The following is a 14,084-nucleotide window of genomic DNA, read 5'->3' on the forward strand; positions in this document are numbered from 1 at the left end:
TATTCTTTTGTCACAGGCCCTGCAAATGTTATGGGCAGGCCTGACGTGTGTAACCACAGCAGAAGAAGAACCAGAAACCATCAGTTGTTGCTCTGGAGAGTGCATAGGAGAAGGCGAGGGTGGGAGAAGGAGGATCGTAGTGTTTTGTTAGAGGCCTCTCTGTCAATGTGATGCTCTGTTTTGCCATTTGCATGCTTCACTTCAATAAAACTTATGAAAATTATCCAAGTTCTCACCTCCTGCCTTGAGTCTTCCTGATCCCCAGCTCTCACCTCTCTTCTCTCAGCTTCTACAACCCTCAGCGGCTGTGCCGCCTTCTGTCCTGCTTGGCCTGCTCTCCCAGAGGCCCCTGAAGACAATACCACCTCCCCAGGCCCACTGGCCACCTGTCTTCTTGTCTCCCCCGAGAGGTTCCCTGGGCTGAGGTCAGCACAGCCTGCTTGTCCTGCCTCCTCTTGGTCAGCATTCTCTGCCGGAGCTTCTCTCCTCCCTCCATCTCTAGCCTGGTGCTCCCACCTGCACCTCCTGGTAGCCCCTCAGGGTTGGGAGAAGGCCAAGCTCTGCCCACAGTCTCTGTCTGGTGGCTGGGGGTGGGTGGGGAGGTGTTGCATGGAACAGCGCTGCAGCCTCACCTCTTCGTGAGAAGCAGGTGTCTGCCAAGCCAAATGGGTTTCTGCTGTCAGTGAGAGGCTCCACCTTCCTCCTGACTGTCCCAGGCCTTTGCCACGACTGTTCTCTTTATGTCTCAGTCTCCCTCCCTCCCCTTCCCCTCACCCTTGCTTTCTGCTGGGTCCCCCTGTTTCTCCTTTTCTCTCTCTCTGCATTACCCTCCAAGCCCTTTACCCTCAATTCCATCTTCCCCTGGAGCAGAGGGATTATTGTGACTCCCCCATTCCAGACCCCAGATCCTGCTTCATCCTCAGGGTTAAACTAACCCTGCCCCACCCACTCAACCTGCACCAGTGTCTAATCCAGACCCTTCATGCTGACCCCTAACAAATGGCCCTTGGCCCATTCCTAGTGCCCCACAGCTAACAGAGGGTCGTGATCCTGACCCTGTAGCACTGGTTCCAATCTAGAACCTTAATCTGAACACTCACTGTCATTCATAACACTCCCCAGTCCCACCCCTGCCCTTTGGGAAGGGCTGGGGCTGAAAATTCAAGGTCTGTGATGTATCCTGGGGGTGCGGCCAAGTTCTGCATTCCTGGAAACTGGGACTGGCTTGGGGAAAAACAAAAATAATTCCTATGAAGTATGCTTCAATTGGTGCTACTGCTGAAAATAGTCCCTGAGGATGAACATGAAGGTCAGGAGAGAGCAGTAGGAATGGTGCCAGGAGAGGGGACCAGAAAAGTGGCTGGAGATGGCCCTGAGTGGAAGGGCAGTGACAGTCAGCAGGGAGGGCTTAGGAGGCCCTGGGCAGATGGAGGAGGGAGGAGAGAGGGGGGCAAAGGCTCCAGCTGGAAGGCCAAGGTTATTGTTCATTCATTCCTTTGTTCAGCAACTATTTGTTGAGCACCTGCTAAGTGGCAGGACTTGTGCTGGGCACTGGGGGGATAGCAGTGGACAGAACCAAGTACCCACCTGTGTGGAGCTCACATTCAGATTGCGGAGATAGACAGGAAACACACTAACGAGATGTCAGGGGAGGGGAGGGAAGAAGGACAAGTAAGGCAAGGTGAGGAGACAGCAAGGGACAAAGACTGTTTATATAGAGTGGCCTGGGAAGGCCTTTCTGGGGAGCTGGCATTTGAACAAACCTCAAAAGACAAGAGGAAGGGAGCCCTGCAGGTATGGACAGACTTTGTCCAGTTAGAGGAAATAGTAGGAGCAGCAGCCCCAAGGTGGGAGCAGGGCACACGTGGGGCTGCACACAGTGAGCAGGGCCAGAGCAAAGGGGGGTGAGGCCAGAGAAAGCAGCCAGGTTGCCCACCAAGGCTCACCTGGGTTCCTAGGTCAGAGATCCTGAGAAGAGGGGAGAGGCCCTCATGCCCAAGTGGTGGGAAGGGGTGGAGGAGAATGGGGAGGAAATGGGAGTGAGGCCACCCCAGGTAAGGTCAGCTGCAACCTCTGGGCTAGGGTGACGCCAGAAGAGAAGATAGGGCCTGCAGTGCCTCTCCCCCATCCACAGCCCTGGGTGCACATGCCACGAGCTCCTGCTCACTCCACCTCACATCCCCACACTTGTGCATGAACAACACACACACATGGAGAATAGTCACAGGCTCACCTTTCACATGCATGCACACAGAAATTGTGCATGAACACACGCATGCACACGGGCCCCTTGTGTTAGTGTAGACATTTTTGAGAATTCTAAACAGGCAGAATATAGGGGCCAAAGGACTTTAGACCAACTCTCACGTATGACAGAGGCACTAAGGCCTAGAAAAAGGAAGCCTCATAATTTGGTGACCTAGGCAGATCACTCTATGTCCCCCCATGCATGTGCGTGTTGTGCGCGTGCACACACACACACACACACGCACGCAGTCCCACCAGCTGTCCAAAGCTCCTTCCATAACCCTATCTTCTCAACAGCCTCTCTCTCCCAGGACACCCACAGGTTTAACCAAGTCCCACCAGGAGTGCGCCGAGTTTCCTCCCAGCTATTCCAGCAGGCTGCTGGGGGGAATACAGTGTCGGGACCAAGACAGACTCTGCCCCTCTTGGTGGGATGGCTACAGCCCACAACCACAGCTGACCGCAGCAGCCCCCGACTGCCTCTCTCCTCTCAGAGCCTGTTTCCGGGTTCAGACCTTCTTCCTCCATCTCTCTTTCTGGGTCTTTCTCCCTTGCTTCCTTTCTCTACCTCCGGAAAGGAGGCTGTGATTCTCTGTTTTTCCCTCTCTTTCCTGGTGTCTCTCTCATTTCTCTGTTTCTCTCCAGTTTTCTGTCTCTGCTGGGCTTGTCCCTCTCGCTCCATCTTCTCATCAGGATCTTTTTTTTGCCTTCCAGGAAAAGCTGACGTGGTGCCCCTGGTCAGTGGGAGTGAGGCCTTCTGGGGTGGGGGAGTCCTGGTTGAGCAGCCACAGCTGGGGTGCGGCTGGCGCCCTGGCTGGGGGCAGCAGGAGCAGGAGCGGAGCGAGAGACAGCAGAATGGGAGGAGAGAGGGCTGGACCTCTGCAGGCAGGAAGGGGAGCAGGGGGAAAGAAAAACTGTGGGAGGAAGTGAGCCCCCCTCCCCTGCTAGGGTGACCAACTGTACTGGTTTGCTGAGACTGTCTCGATTTTAGCATGGAAAGTCCCATGTCCCAGAAAACCCATCAGTTCCAGGTGAACCAGGACTGTTGGCTGGTCACCCTACAAGCTGCCAGGGACCCACAGGAGACAGGGCCAGGACTCACAGGAGGGGCTCCCAAGCTTGGCCTCCTAGTTCTGGGGACAGTCAGGGCCGCACATACTCACCAAGGGTCCCCATCTCAGGCCTGAGCCCAATTTAGAGGAGGCCAGGAGAGGGGAGATGGCAGCCCAGACAGCCCACAGGAAGCTCCCAGGCTGAAAAGATCAGGGAGCCCGACTTCTGACTTGTCTCCCTGCCTGCTGGCATGATCTCCTGTGAGGTGGGCTTTACAGAAAGAACTTGAGCTCTGACAGCAAGAGAAGAGCAGAGGGGCAACCCAGGAGGTCATACGCCCCATCCTCAGAGGCTTGCACAACTGCTCCTGGGCTCTGCTGAGGGGCGGGCCCACCTGTCCCACTGTGAGACACCTTGGAGTGTCAATGGTCCTTGGCTGAGATCCTGGCGGCCTTATTGTCCTTCCTGGTGGAAGAGGGTATGGCCACACCTTGCAGGCAGTGGCAGGACCTGAGCAGACCAGGAAGATACATCAGTGACCAGCACACGCAGTCTCATTTCTGCCCAGGTGGGCTGGTCCCTCCCACTTTTCCCGCCCTCAGTCCCCCACATCTGTTTTGAGGTGGGAGTCTGAGCTTAGTGTTTGGCTGTCATTAAGGTCTTAGGTAGGGAATGAGGGGACAGACTCCCTGCCCCCAGAAGGCTGCTGACATACTCACCCACCCAACAGAGCATGGGTCTCCTACACTGTATGAAATATTCTCTAAAATGTCTTGGGCATGCCCCTTCCCTAGCCTGGGCCCAAAGGCCCTATCTGTAAGTTGATGAGGAGATGAAGTGGGTGAGCTCTAAAATGCTTCCTTCTGATGACCACCCAACTTGTCCATCATGCCATGAAGGGGGCGCTTACTGAGTGTCTTCCCTGTGCTGGAGATCAATAGCACCTGGGAAGTTAAGGCCTCTGCCCTCAGTGGGCTTCCTCTCTAGTAAGGGTCGCACATTAAGCACGCATGAATAAATAATCACAGCTTATAGGAGGAGCTATGAAGAAAAGTCAGGAATGTCTGAGAGAACAGTCACTGGGAACTGAGGGCTGAGGAGGTGCTTGCACTCTGACCCTGATGTGCTTGCAAGGAGGGAGGTGGGGTGGGAACTATGAGCTCCTCAGAGCACCCTGGAAGTAAAGCTGGTGGCACAGACTTTGTGCAGGTGAGGGTGTGTGTATGGGCTGTGCAGAACAGAGTGAAGCCCCCTCCACCAGGAAGCCCTCCCTGACTGACACTGAGGTCACTGAGTCTCCCCTCTGGTTTACTGAACCCTGGATGTGTTTCTTGCAGCCTCTGGTTGACCCACCAAATTCAGGACTTTCCTAGAAATTCTCCAGCACGGTCAGGATGATGCAAGAGAGGGCTTCCTCTGCAGGAGAAAGAGAGGGGGCTCTCCATTGGACCATAATAATATCCTCAGCATCAGACTCGGGTGTTTTGCAGGCAGCATGCTGGGGACTTCTGTGGCCTTGCTTGGTGACAGGGAATGGGGTGTGATGAGCTGGGGCAGGCTTCCTGGGGATGCTTTCAGCCAAAGATGAGCCCTGTCTGCCCTTGGCCCTGCTGAGAGGGTAAGTTGAGTCATGAGCAGAATTCAGCCAGTTATCAGATGGAAGGCCAAGGAAGCTTGGGGAGGGCTACTGAGGGGATACGGTAGGCTTGTCTGTGGAGAGCAAAATTCTTCAGTCTACAAAGTTCTTTTCTGGGCTCCTTCATCTTTCGGTTTCTCTTCCAGCTCCCTCGTTTTGGGCCTCTTTTGTTTCCCCATTCCCCTCCCCTGGGCCTTCCCGTTTGGAAAAGGGGTCACATATCCTCACCCTCGAGGCGTCTGCCCCTTCCACACAGTTGGTGTTGGAACAGTGGAGCTCAGAGAGGCCGATGCTGACCGCGTAGATGTCCAGCACCAACAGTGGGATTTTGGGCCCTGTGGGGGACACAGAGAGAACTCTCCGGGAGTGCGGCCCCTTGGCCTCCCCTCTGGGTGCCCAGTGGGCAGTGGGCCTGGGTGGCTCAGAATCCCAGCCAGGAGCACTGAAGGTCAGCAGGCTCCCGCCCTGAGTTTTCTGAGCCAGGCCTCCCTGTTTCCTCCCCAGCCAGTGGGGAGCGCAGTGAGGGGCGGGGCCTGGAGTCTTGGGAGCTCCCTGGACAACAACATGCATTTAGCGCAGCTCAGTCTCAGAGCCAGCAGGATATGTTTTCTTAAAAAAAAAAAAAAAAATGCCTAACATCTTGGCTTTCACTGAAGGGTTGGTATCTGCTTTGTACACTTTGGCCTTCTTGGCTTTTCACTGAAACACACACACATGGATGCACACTCACTTCCACACACAAACCCACACCAAGACAGACACACTCATACACACACACACTCACACACAAACTCATGTACATGGTTTCATACCCACATCCATGCAAACACACATACAAATCCAGGCACACACAGAAATACGCACCCTCACACCCACAAACTTGTACACACACACACACGTATACACACCAACACACATACAACCCTGGCTTGGACAAAAGCTTCCCGTTTTTTCTTGTTTGAAGCGGAAATCTCCCACCTTCCATGAGATTCAATTTCTCGCCCTTCCCCCGCTAAAATCCTCCTGGCCCCATCATTTCTTGGGTCCTTTCCAGACAGTGCTGTGTCTTTAAGGAAGTTGAAGCTGCTAAAAGTGAGTGAGAGAGAGAGAAAAAACACAACCCAAAAAAATTTGGCATCTCTTCCCCCCTCAAGTTTCTGGTGTCACTTATGAAACACAGGTCCTTGTTGCTGCAGAGAAGCAGTTGTTTTGCTGGAAGGAGGGAGTGCGCGGGCTGCCCCGGGCTCCTCCCTGCCGCCTCCTCTCAGTGGATGGTTCCAGGCACCCTGTCTGGGGCAGGGAGGGCACAGGCCTGCACATCGAAGGTGGGGTGGGACCAGGCTGCCCCTCGCCCCAGCATCCAAGTCCTCCCTTGGGCGCCCGTGGCCCTGCAGACTCTCAGGGCTAAGGTCCTCTGTTGCTTTTTGGTTCCACCTTAGAAGAGGCTCCGCTTGACTAAGAGTAGCTTGAAGGTAAGCCAGTGGGGAGGAGGGCTCCAGGGCCAGCGGCGGGAGCGGGAGGCCTGTTGGACATAGGGGCTGGTTCCCTCTTGGTCCATCCCTGCTGGTCTGAGGTGCGTGGGACAATCCCTAGCTTGGAGCCGTCCAGGGGGCATCTGCTTCTTCCACAACCCACAACTGAGGCCCCAGAAATCCCAGCTGCGTTTGGGCTGAGCTTCTGGCCTCACCCAAGTCAGCTGAGAGGTCCTGGTGGGGGTTTATTTAGGCAGCTGCCTGGCTAAGTTTGAACAGAACAGGCCACGGGTGTGATTCCACAGAAAAGGCCTGGTGTCTGCTGCGGTCATGGCCGGAGGAGCGGGAGAGGGCGGGTGGAGTGGATGGGGGTGGTGTGCACTGCACAAGGGGCCTTGTCTGGGCCAGGGCAAAGCATACCTATGGGGGGCTCCGGTGGGAGGGACTGCGGCCAGGATGTGGGAGGGCAGGGGGAGGTTCTGCAAAGTGCTGGGGGAGGGGGGTGGCTGGAAAACAGATTTCAAGTCATAAAGTCAGCTAGGAACAGGCCGAGGCAGGGAGAACTCTCCACTCGGAGGAGGAGCTGGGGTCCTCTTCCATCCTGTCTTCATCCTGCCTGGCTGCGTGACCTCGGGCAAGTCTCCGCCCTTCTCTTGGCCTCAGTTTCTCCTTCTGTAGGATGGGGGCGGCGGGCTAGGTGGTGTTGGGCTTTAGCTGGGTTATGTGGGACAGGGCCTCCTGATGGGAAAGAGCTCTGGCTGGGCTTGTGGGAGGAATGAGTCCCTTTGGCGGGTTCTCGGGATCCCCTGGGTGACATGCCTTTCTCTGCAGGAGGCACCATGCAGGAGCTGCATCTGCTCTGGTGGGCGCTTCTCCTGGGCCTGGCACAGGCCTGCCCTGAGCCCTGCGACTGTGGGGAAAAGTATGGCTTCCAGATCGCCGACTGTGCCTACCGCGACCTAGAATCCGTGCCGCCTGGCTTCCGGGCCAATGTGACTACACTGAGCCTGTCAGCCAACCGGCTGCCAGGCTTGCCGGAGGGTGCCTTCAGGGAGGTGCCCCTGCTGCAGTCACTGTGGCTGGCACACAATGAGATCCGCACGGTGGCCGCCGGAGCCCTGGCCTCTCTGAGCCATCTCAAGAGCCTGGACCTCAGCCACAATCTCATCTCTGACTTTGCCTGGAGCGACCTGCACAACCTCAGTGCCCTCCAATTGCTCAAGATGGACAGCAACGAGCTGACCTTCATCCCCCGCGACGCCTTCCGCAGCCTCCGTGCTCTGCGCTCGCTGCAACTCAACCACAACCGCTTGCACACATTGGCCGAGGGCACCTTCACCCCGCTCACCGCGCTGTCCCACCTGCAGATCAACGACAACCCCTTCGACTGCACCTGCGGCATCGTGTGGCTCAAGACATGGGCCCTGACCACGGCCGTGTCCATCCCGGAGCAGGACAACATCGCCTGCACCTCACCCCATGTGCTCAAGGGTACGCCGCTGAGCCGCCTGCCGCCACTGCCATGCTCGGCGCCCTCAGTGCAGCTCAGCTACCAACCCAGCCAGGATGGTGCCGAGCTGCGGCCTGGCTTTGTGCTGGCACTGCACTGTGATGTGGACGGGCAGCCGGCCCCTCAGCTTCACTGGCACATCCAGATACCCAGTGGCATTGTGGAGATCACCAGCCCCAATGTGGGCACTGATGGGCGTGCCCTGCCTGGCACCCCTGTGGCCAGCTCCCAGCCGCGCTTCCAGGCCTTTGCCAATGGCAGCCTGCTTATCCCCGACTTTGGCAAGCTGGAGGAAGGCACCTACAGCTGCCTGGCCACTAATGAGCTGGGCAGTGCTGAGAGCTCAGTGGACGTGGCACTGGCCACGCCCGGTGAGGGTGGTGAGGACACACTGGGGCGCAGGTTCCATGGCAAAGCGGTTGAGGGAAAGGGCTGCTATACGGTTGACAACGAGGTGCAGCCATCAGGGCCAGAGGACAATGTGGTCATCATCTACCTCAGCCGTGCTGGGAACCCTGAGGCTGCAGTCGCAGAAGGGGTCCCTGGGCAGCTGCGCCCAGGCCTGCTCCTGCTGGGCCAAAGCCTCCTCCTCCTCTTCTTCCTCACCTCCTTCTAGCCCCACCCAGGGCTTCCCTAACTCCTCCCCTTGCCCCTACCAATGCCCCTTTAAGTGCTGCAGGGGTCTGGGGTTGGCAACTCCTGAGGCCTGCATGGGTGACTTCACATTTTCCTACCTCTCCTTCTAATCTCTTCTAGAGCACCTGCTATCCCCAACTTCTAGACCTGCTCCAAACTAGTAACTAGGATAGAATTTGATCCCCTAACTCACTGTCTGCGGTGCTCATTGCTGCTAACAGCATTGCCCGTGCTCTCCTCTCAGGGGCAGCATGCTAACAGGGCGATGTCCTAATCCAACTGGGAGAAGCCTCAGTGGTGGAATTCCAGGCACTGTGACTGTCAAGCTGGCAAGGGCCAGGACTGGGGGAATGGAGCTGGGGCTTAGCTGGGAGGTGGTCTGAAGCAGACAGGGAATGGGAGAGGAGGATGGGACGTAGACAGTGGCTGGTATGGCTCTGAGGCTCCCTGGGGCCTGCTCAAGCTCCTCCTGCTCCTTGGTGTTTTCTGATGACTTGGGGGCTTGGGAGTCCCTTTGTCCTCATCTGAGACTGAAATGTGGGGATCCAGGATGGCCTTCCTTCCTCTTACCCTTCCTCCCTCAGCCTGCACCCTCTATCCTGGAACCTGTCCTCCCTTTCTCCCCAACTATGCATCTGTTGTCTGCTCCTCTGCAAAGGCCAGCCAGCTTGGGAGCAGCAGAGAAATAAACAGCATTTCTGATGCCCCTCCGTGTCTGCCTGGAATTTTGTCTGGATCTAGGAGCCCCTGCTGGGAGATAGGATCAGGAGCTGAAGAGTCAGGGCAGCCAGCCTGCCTGCCCACAGTGGCAGGGGCCTCTGAGACTCCAACAGACTGTGGAGGCACAGGAGGGCTGGCCCGATGCTGTGTCAGGGGCTGGGCCTTGCGGTGAGCTGAGCTGCAGATGTTCCCTTCCTCCAAACCATCCCACAGCTGGGGGCAGGAGCCTGGGGTGGCTGGCGACCCTGAGCAGCGCCTGATGTCAGCAGTGGCTTCAAGAGAGGCATTTTGGAAAGGCGCAAGGAAATGGAAGTGCCTGGGTGGTAGCTCCTCTTCCCTGTCCTGCTCCTGGAAGAGATGTTAGGAATGAAGAGGAAAGAGGGGACAGGTGGGGCAAGATGGAGACAGATGAGGAGAAGGGGACACAGGACAGAGGAGGAGAAAGCCCCAGAGAGACTGGGAAGAAGAGAACATATTTACACATTTGAGGGAGAAACCAGGGGGGAAACAAATCGTACTTATCTTTCTCCCAAAGAAGAAATGGTATTCCAAGAGGAAAGTCCAAATGAGGACTGCAGATTCCCTGTAGGAATCTTTCCCCACAGAGCAGGTGGATCAGTAACTGGCCTGGGCCGTGTGTGTGTGTACAGCAACCTGAGCCGTGCGTGTGTGTGTGTGTGTGTACAGCAACCTTCAGCCTCTCCAGATGAGGAGCATAAGGATGAGGTCCTAACCTGGAGACTCTGCACAACCTCCTATCTGTGCCAGGCAGGATATACGTCTTCCTACTGCCTCTATCCCATCCCTTTCAAGATCGAGGATGCTGCATGCAGAGACAATGGCCTGGGGGAGAGGCTCTGTGGCCTTTCTCCAGAGCTCCCAGAACTGCTGAGCTCAGCAAAGTGGAGGCAGGAGGCTAAGGAGTCTGGGGTAGCAGCTGTGAGCCTTGGCTGCTGGCCAGCCCCATTCCCTCCCTCCTGGTCCACATACAGCACCTCCCCCTGCCCACTCTCCCCTCATCAACTTGCAGCTCCTGCTGAGCTGATGTCACCAGCAGCATGTATCAAGAATGACTCCTAATCTAAAATAAAAGTTGAAAAAAATGACTCACGTCTGGTGGAAAACAGCAGGATGGAGCCAAATTCCAAGCGCTAGGCCACCTTGGGTAAGTCATTGCCCACGTCTGGGCTTCAGTTGCCTCAAAAACCAAATGACATGGTAGGACTGGGTGCTACTTCATGGTCCAATAGACTCTGATTGCCTAAGGCTTGATATTCCCAGCCTGACTTGGACATCCCTGGCTCCATTCCCAGCTGAGTGGCTTGGCTTCTTGGAGTAGGACATGGACCTAAGACCTAACACAGGGAATGGCTGTGCCTTGAGTGGACTAGCTGCTCCCCTGCTTTAAGGTCTTCCGTGGTCCCCACTGCACTCCAGGTAAAGCCTGAATTCCCCACTTAGAGCCTCTCTGACCTGCTCCTCCAACAAGCGCACCCTTCCTTCCTCTTCTTGGAACAGCTATTTAATTGTTCCCTTAATGTTCCATGGTGTGCCATCCTCTGCACCTTTGCTTATACTGTTCCCTCCGCCCAGGCACCCTTTCCCTGTTCTTCATTTGGCTAAGTCAGTCTTTGAGAGTGGGCTCTGGCATCACCACCTCCAGAAAGCCTTCCTGGATGTTCCCCCATCCCCAATGTGAACAGGCCCCCCTTCTCTGGGAACCTGGATTCTCCTCCCCTGAGACCCTGTTAGTTGCTGAAACAAGGTCAGGAAGCCTTTTTCAACGGGCTGCAGTGGGATCACAGTGTGCCCTCTTTGGCCTCCTCGGGGCAGCCTTGAAAGTGGGTTTCAGGTCCCTGACCCCACCCCTGGCTTTATAGGTATTTGAGGCTGTAGCAGGAACCTGAGCTTGGGGCAGGGGACTGTTGATCTCCACTAACTGTGCAGGCATTTCTCAAGGCCCTGCTGACCTAGATCTGTAGGGTGGCCACATCTTCCTACCCTCTGTAGCCCCCAGCCCCTCAGTGGACCCAGGACATGTTCTTTATTCATATACCCCGCCCTCCACCTCCACCAAGCCCCCAGCAGGGAAAAGACCCCAGTCTGTCTCCACCCTCCTTTCCCCTCCGTATTCTCATTCTCCTCCCATCAGGACAGCCTACGCTCTGTCCCCCCATGTGACACGCCCCTTCCTGCCTCCACACCTGGAGTCACACTGCTTCCCCAGCATTCCTGAAGTCGCTTCTCCTCCCCAGATCCTGCCCCTTCTTCAAGACCCAGAATAAGTCCCACTTCCAAAGCCAGCATCCACATGGCTCAGGGGTGGCATCATAGGGTCCCCAGTCTCTTTGCCACCCAAAAGGATGCAGCTATGGGTTCTGCCTTCCACCCAGTGTCTGGCCCAGCATGTGACCAGAACACCCCAAGCCCCATCCCCATCAATGCACAGTGTTCCTGACAGTGTAGGCGGGGTTTTCCCTGCATACCCCTCCCGCTATGAAGACAGTTTCTCAGGAACAAGTTTATTGCAGGGAACACACTAACCTCTTTCATAATAGCCAAAGGCATAAAAACTACAAAAATATCTGGCTCTCGAGTGTGGGCAGCTCAGTGTGGGACCTGGTCTGAGTCATGACTTGGGCTGCCCTGCAGGCCAGAGGCCCGGGAGCTTTCCAGCCACTCCGCAGAGAGGTCCGTGGCGCTGAGGGGGTGAGGAAGTGCCTTGGCTGCTTCCACAGCGTGAAGGCCAAGGCCGAGGTGGAGCTGGGCTGGAGTGGTTCCAGAGAAGGCTTCATCGAGGCCCTTCAAGGCTGATGGCAGAGCCAGGGCAGGGAGACGCCTGGATGTGGCTGCCCTGGCTCGACTGGCTCCTGGACCAAGGCCCTAACCCACCAGTTTCTTTCTCCAGAACCCCTGCTGGCTCTCCCATAGCCAAGTGGGTGGAGCAGAGCCCTCCTGAGGCTCCCAGTGCAGACAGACCTCCACCCAACCACGGTGATCCGGAGGACCTGCTGGCTGCATGGCTGGCATGATGCTGGGAGGAGAGCCGGGGAGGGAGGAGGATGGTAGGCAGGAACATGCCTCAGCACAGATGGGCAGGTGGGTTGACCTTCCCTGCCCTCAAGGCTGGGCACCATTGGCACCCAACAGGGCCGTCTTGCGGAAGACCTGCAGGGTTGGGTTGTGCAGCAGCGTGTAGGCCAGACCCCAGCGAGCCCTGCCGCGGCTGGCCCTGGGCCTAGCTCCCTTGGCCATGGAGTCCTTTGTCTGTAGCAGCTGCATCCCTGAGAGAGACGGACTTTCTGTGAGTAACTCAACAAACACCCAGCCAACCCTCCCTGGCCCTCAGACCTGATCAGAGAGCCTGAAAATCCCAGGCGTGTGCAGGTCGTGAGGCTTAGGATGTCCCCTGCAGGCAGCACATGGAAGTAGGGGGTGAGGTCTGTGGATGGACTGGAAGCTGGGTGGGACAAGGGTCTGGAGCTGGCTTAGTGTCTCCTCCCTACACACACTTCTGGGCAGAAGGAAAGGAGGAGTCATACTCCCTGCCCCAAGGGAGAAGTGGGGGCAGTGACGGAGCCCCTTAGGAAGGCAGCTGTTTCATTCTCTCTGTGTGCACACATATGGTGTGTGTATGTGTGTGTTCATATCATGGAAAAAATTACCCTGAGATCAGACCAGGAGGGGTGACCAAAGGCAGCCAAGGAAGAGAGGAAGTGAGAATTTTCCTGGCGCTCACTCTGTGTGCTGGGGAGGGGCACACATCCTTCCTGGAAGAAGCTGGGTAGGCTCTATTCCCCCATTCCCAGTGGTAGGGCGCACCTTCGTCTTCCTCCCCTGGTCTGAGGCTGTCCTGGGGGGCTGCCATGGTCCTGGGTAGGAGGCTCTGCGCTTGCAGGAGCAGGGAGCAGAAGGCTGTCATGGCTGGATGCGACTGGCTGACTTCAATCTTCAAGAAGTTTCGGTACATGTAGTAGCCTGGGGTGGGGTGGCGGATGGCAGTGCTGGGGGAGCAGGGGCCACACTGGAGGCATCCAGACATCCCCTAACACACACACAGGGAGTGCACGTGCACTCCCTGCATCCAAGCATGTCGACACACCAGGCACGTGGCACATTGGCTGCATGGGCACGTGTGGACCTGCTAGAACACCCCACATCCACTGCACGTGCTGCAGGGCCACAGGAGGCACAGCACAGGGGCACACAGGTGGCACATGCAGCTACAGGCATCGGTGTGAACTGATCAGCTGGCACGGGCCTGGGGCAGGGCAGATGCCTTCCTCACTGCTTGGGTAGCCTGAGCAATCCTCCAGCCCCGCCCAGTGACCTTACCGGGGTCGAGAGTGGCGGCTCTCGGTGGCAGCAGGCTGAGGTCCATCTGGCCAAGGTGGATGGCGTTGTAGAGGGCAGAGAGGAGCACTCGCCAGGTGGCCACCATGGCACCCACCAGCACATTGAGGGGGAAGAGAAGAAAGGTGGCTGCATAGAGCACTCGCCTAGGATGGGAGAAGAAAGCTGAGGCAGGCTGTTCCCCAGAGCTCCCTCCCCAGGGTCAGTGTCAGACCTGGATGCCCAGAACTGCTGTGTATTTACTGAGTGCCTACCATTTATTGCTATGTCTTCTGTGCACCCCACCCTGGGCAAGGCCTTCTCTCTTTCAACCCACCATGCTGGGAGATGGGAAACTGAGGCCCAGAGAGACTGGGCGACTTAGCCAAGGCTGTCAGCTATTCAGTGGCAGAGCTGGGCTTTAACTCTAGGTCCATCTGAATCTTTCTATGACCCTGATGCCTCCCACCTCCCTTTT

The 14,084-nt window shown here is 56.8% G+C and overlaps 2 protein-coding genes across 10 annotated transcripts in view; one reads left to right on the forward strand and one right to left on the reverse strand.

Annotated features, from left to right (window-relative positions):
- The first annotated feature begins 6,092 nt into the window (after positions 1–6,092).
- ISLR (immunoglobulin superfamily containing leucine rich repeat) lies at positions 6,093–9,260 on the forward strand. Of its 2 annotated transcripts, none has more exons than XM_003314760.3 (2): positions 6,093–6,408; positions 7,240–9,260. In XM_003314760.3, exon 2 carries the CDS (start codon positions 7,248–7,250, stop codon positions 8,532–8,534), a length of 1,287 nt encoding a protein of 428 aa, XP_003314808.1. In that variant the 5' UTR covers positions 6,093–6,408; positions 7,240–7,247; the 3' UTR covers positions 8,535–9,260. The 2 variants fall into 2 exon arrangements, with proteins under 2 accessions (XP_003314808.1, XP_003952746.1); XM_003952697.4 differs by lacking the exon at positions 6,093–6,408 and adding an exon at positions 6,923–7,042.
- A 2,520-nt stretch (positions 9,261–11,780) lies between these two features.
- The window catches only part of STRA6 (signaling receptor and transporter of retinol STRA6), a 32,760-nt gene continuing 30,456 nt past the window's right edge, over positions 11,781–14,084 (reverse strand). For all 8 annotated transcript variants that reach the window (XM_009429520.5, XM_016927184.4, XM_009429524.4 and 5 more), the window contains exons 17-19: positions 13,610–13,773; positions 13,097–13,252; positions 11,781–12,558 (exon numbers count right to left, since the gene is read on the reverse strand). In XM_009429520.5, coding sequence (XP_009427795.2) covers positions 12,395–12,558; positions 13,097–13,252; positions 13,610–13,773 — 484 coding nt within the window. In that variant the 3' untranslated portion in view covers positions 11,781–12,394. The remainder of the gene's footprint in view (positions 12,559–13,096; positions 13,253–13,609; positions 13,774–14,084) is intronic.

This window comes from Pan troglodytes, chromosome 16, assembly GCF_028858775.2.
Source record: "Pan troglodytes isolate AG18354 chromosome 16, NHGRI_mPanTro3-v2.0_pri, whole genome shotgun sequence".
In the NCBI taxonomy this organism is placed as follows: Eukaryota; Metazoa; Chordata; class Mammalia; order Primates; family Hominidae; genus Pan; species Pan troglodytes.

What these genes read in the sequence shown, in the direction of transcription:
- ISLR (XM_003314760.3), top strand. Translation starts at nt 7,248, where the DNA reads ATGCAGGAGCTGCATCTGCTCTGGTGGGCGCTTCTCCTGGGCCTGGCA.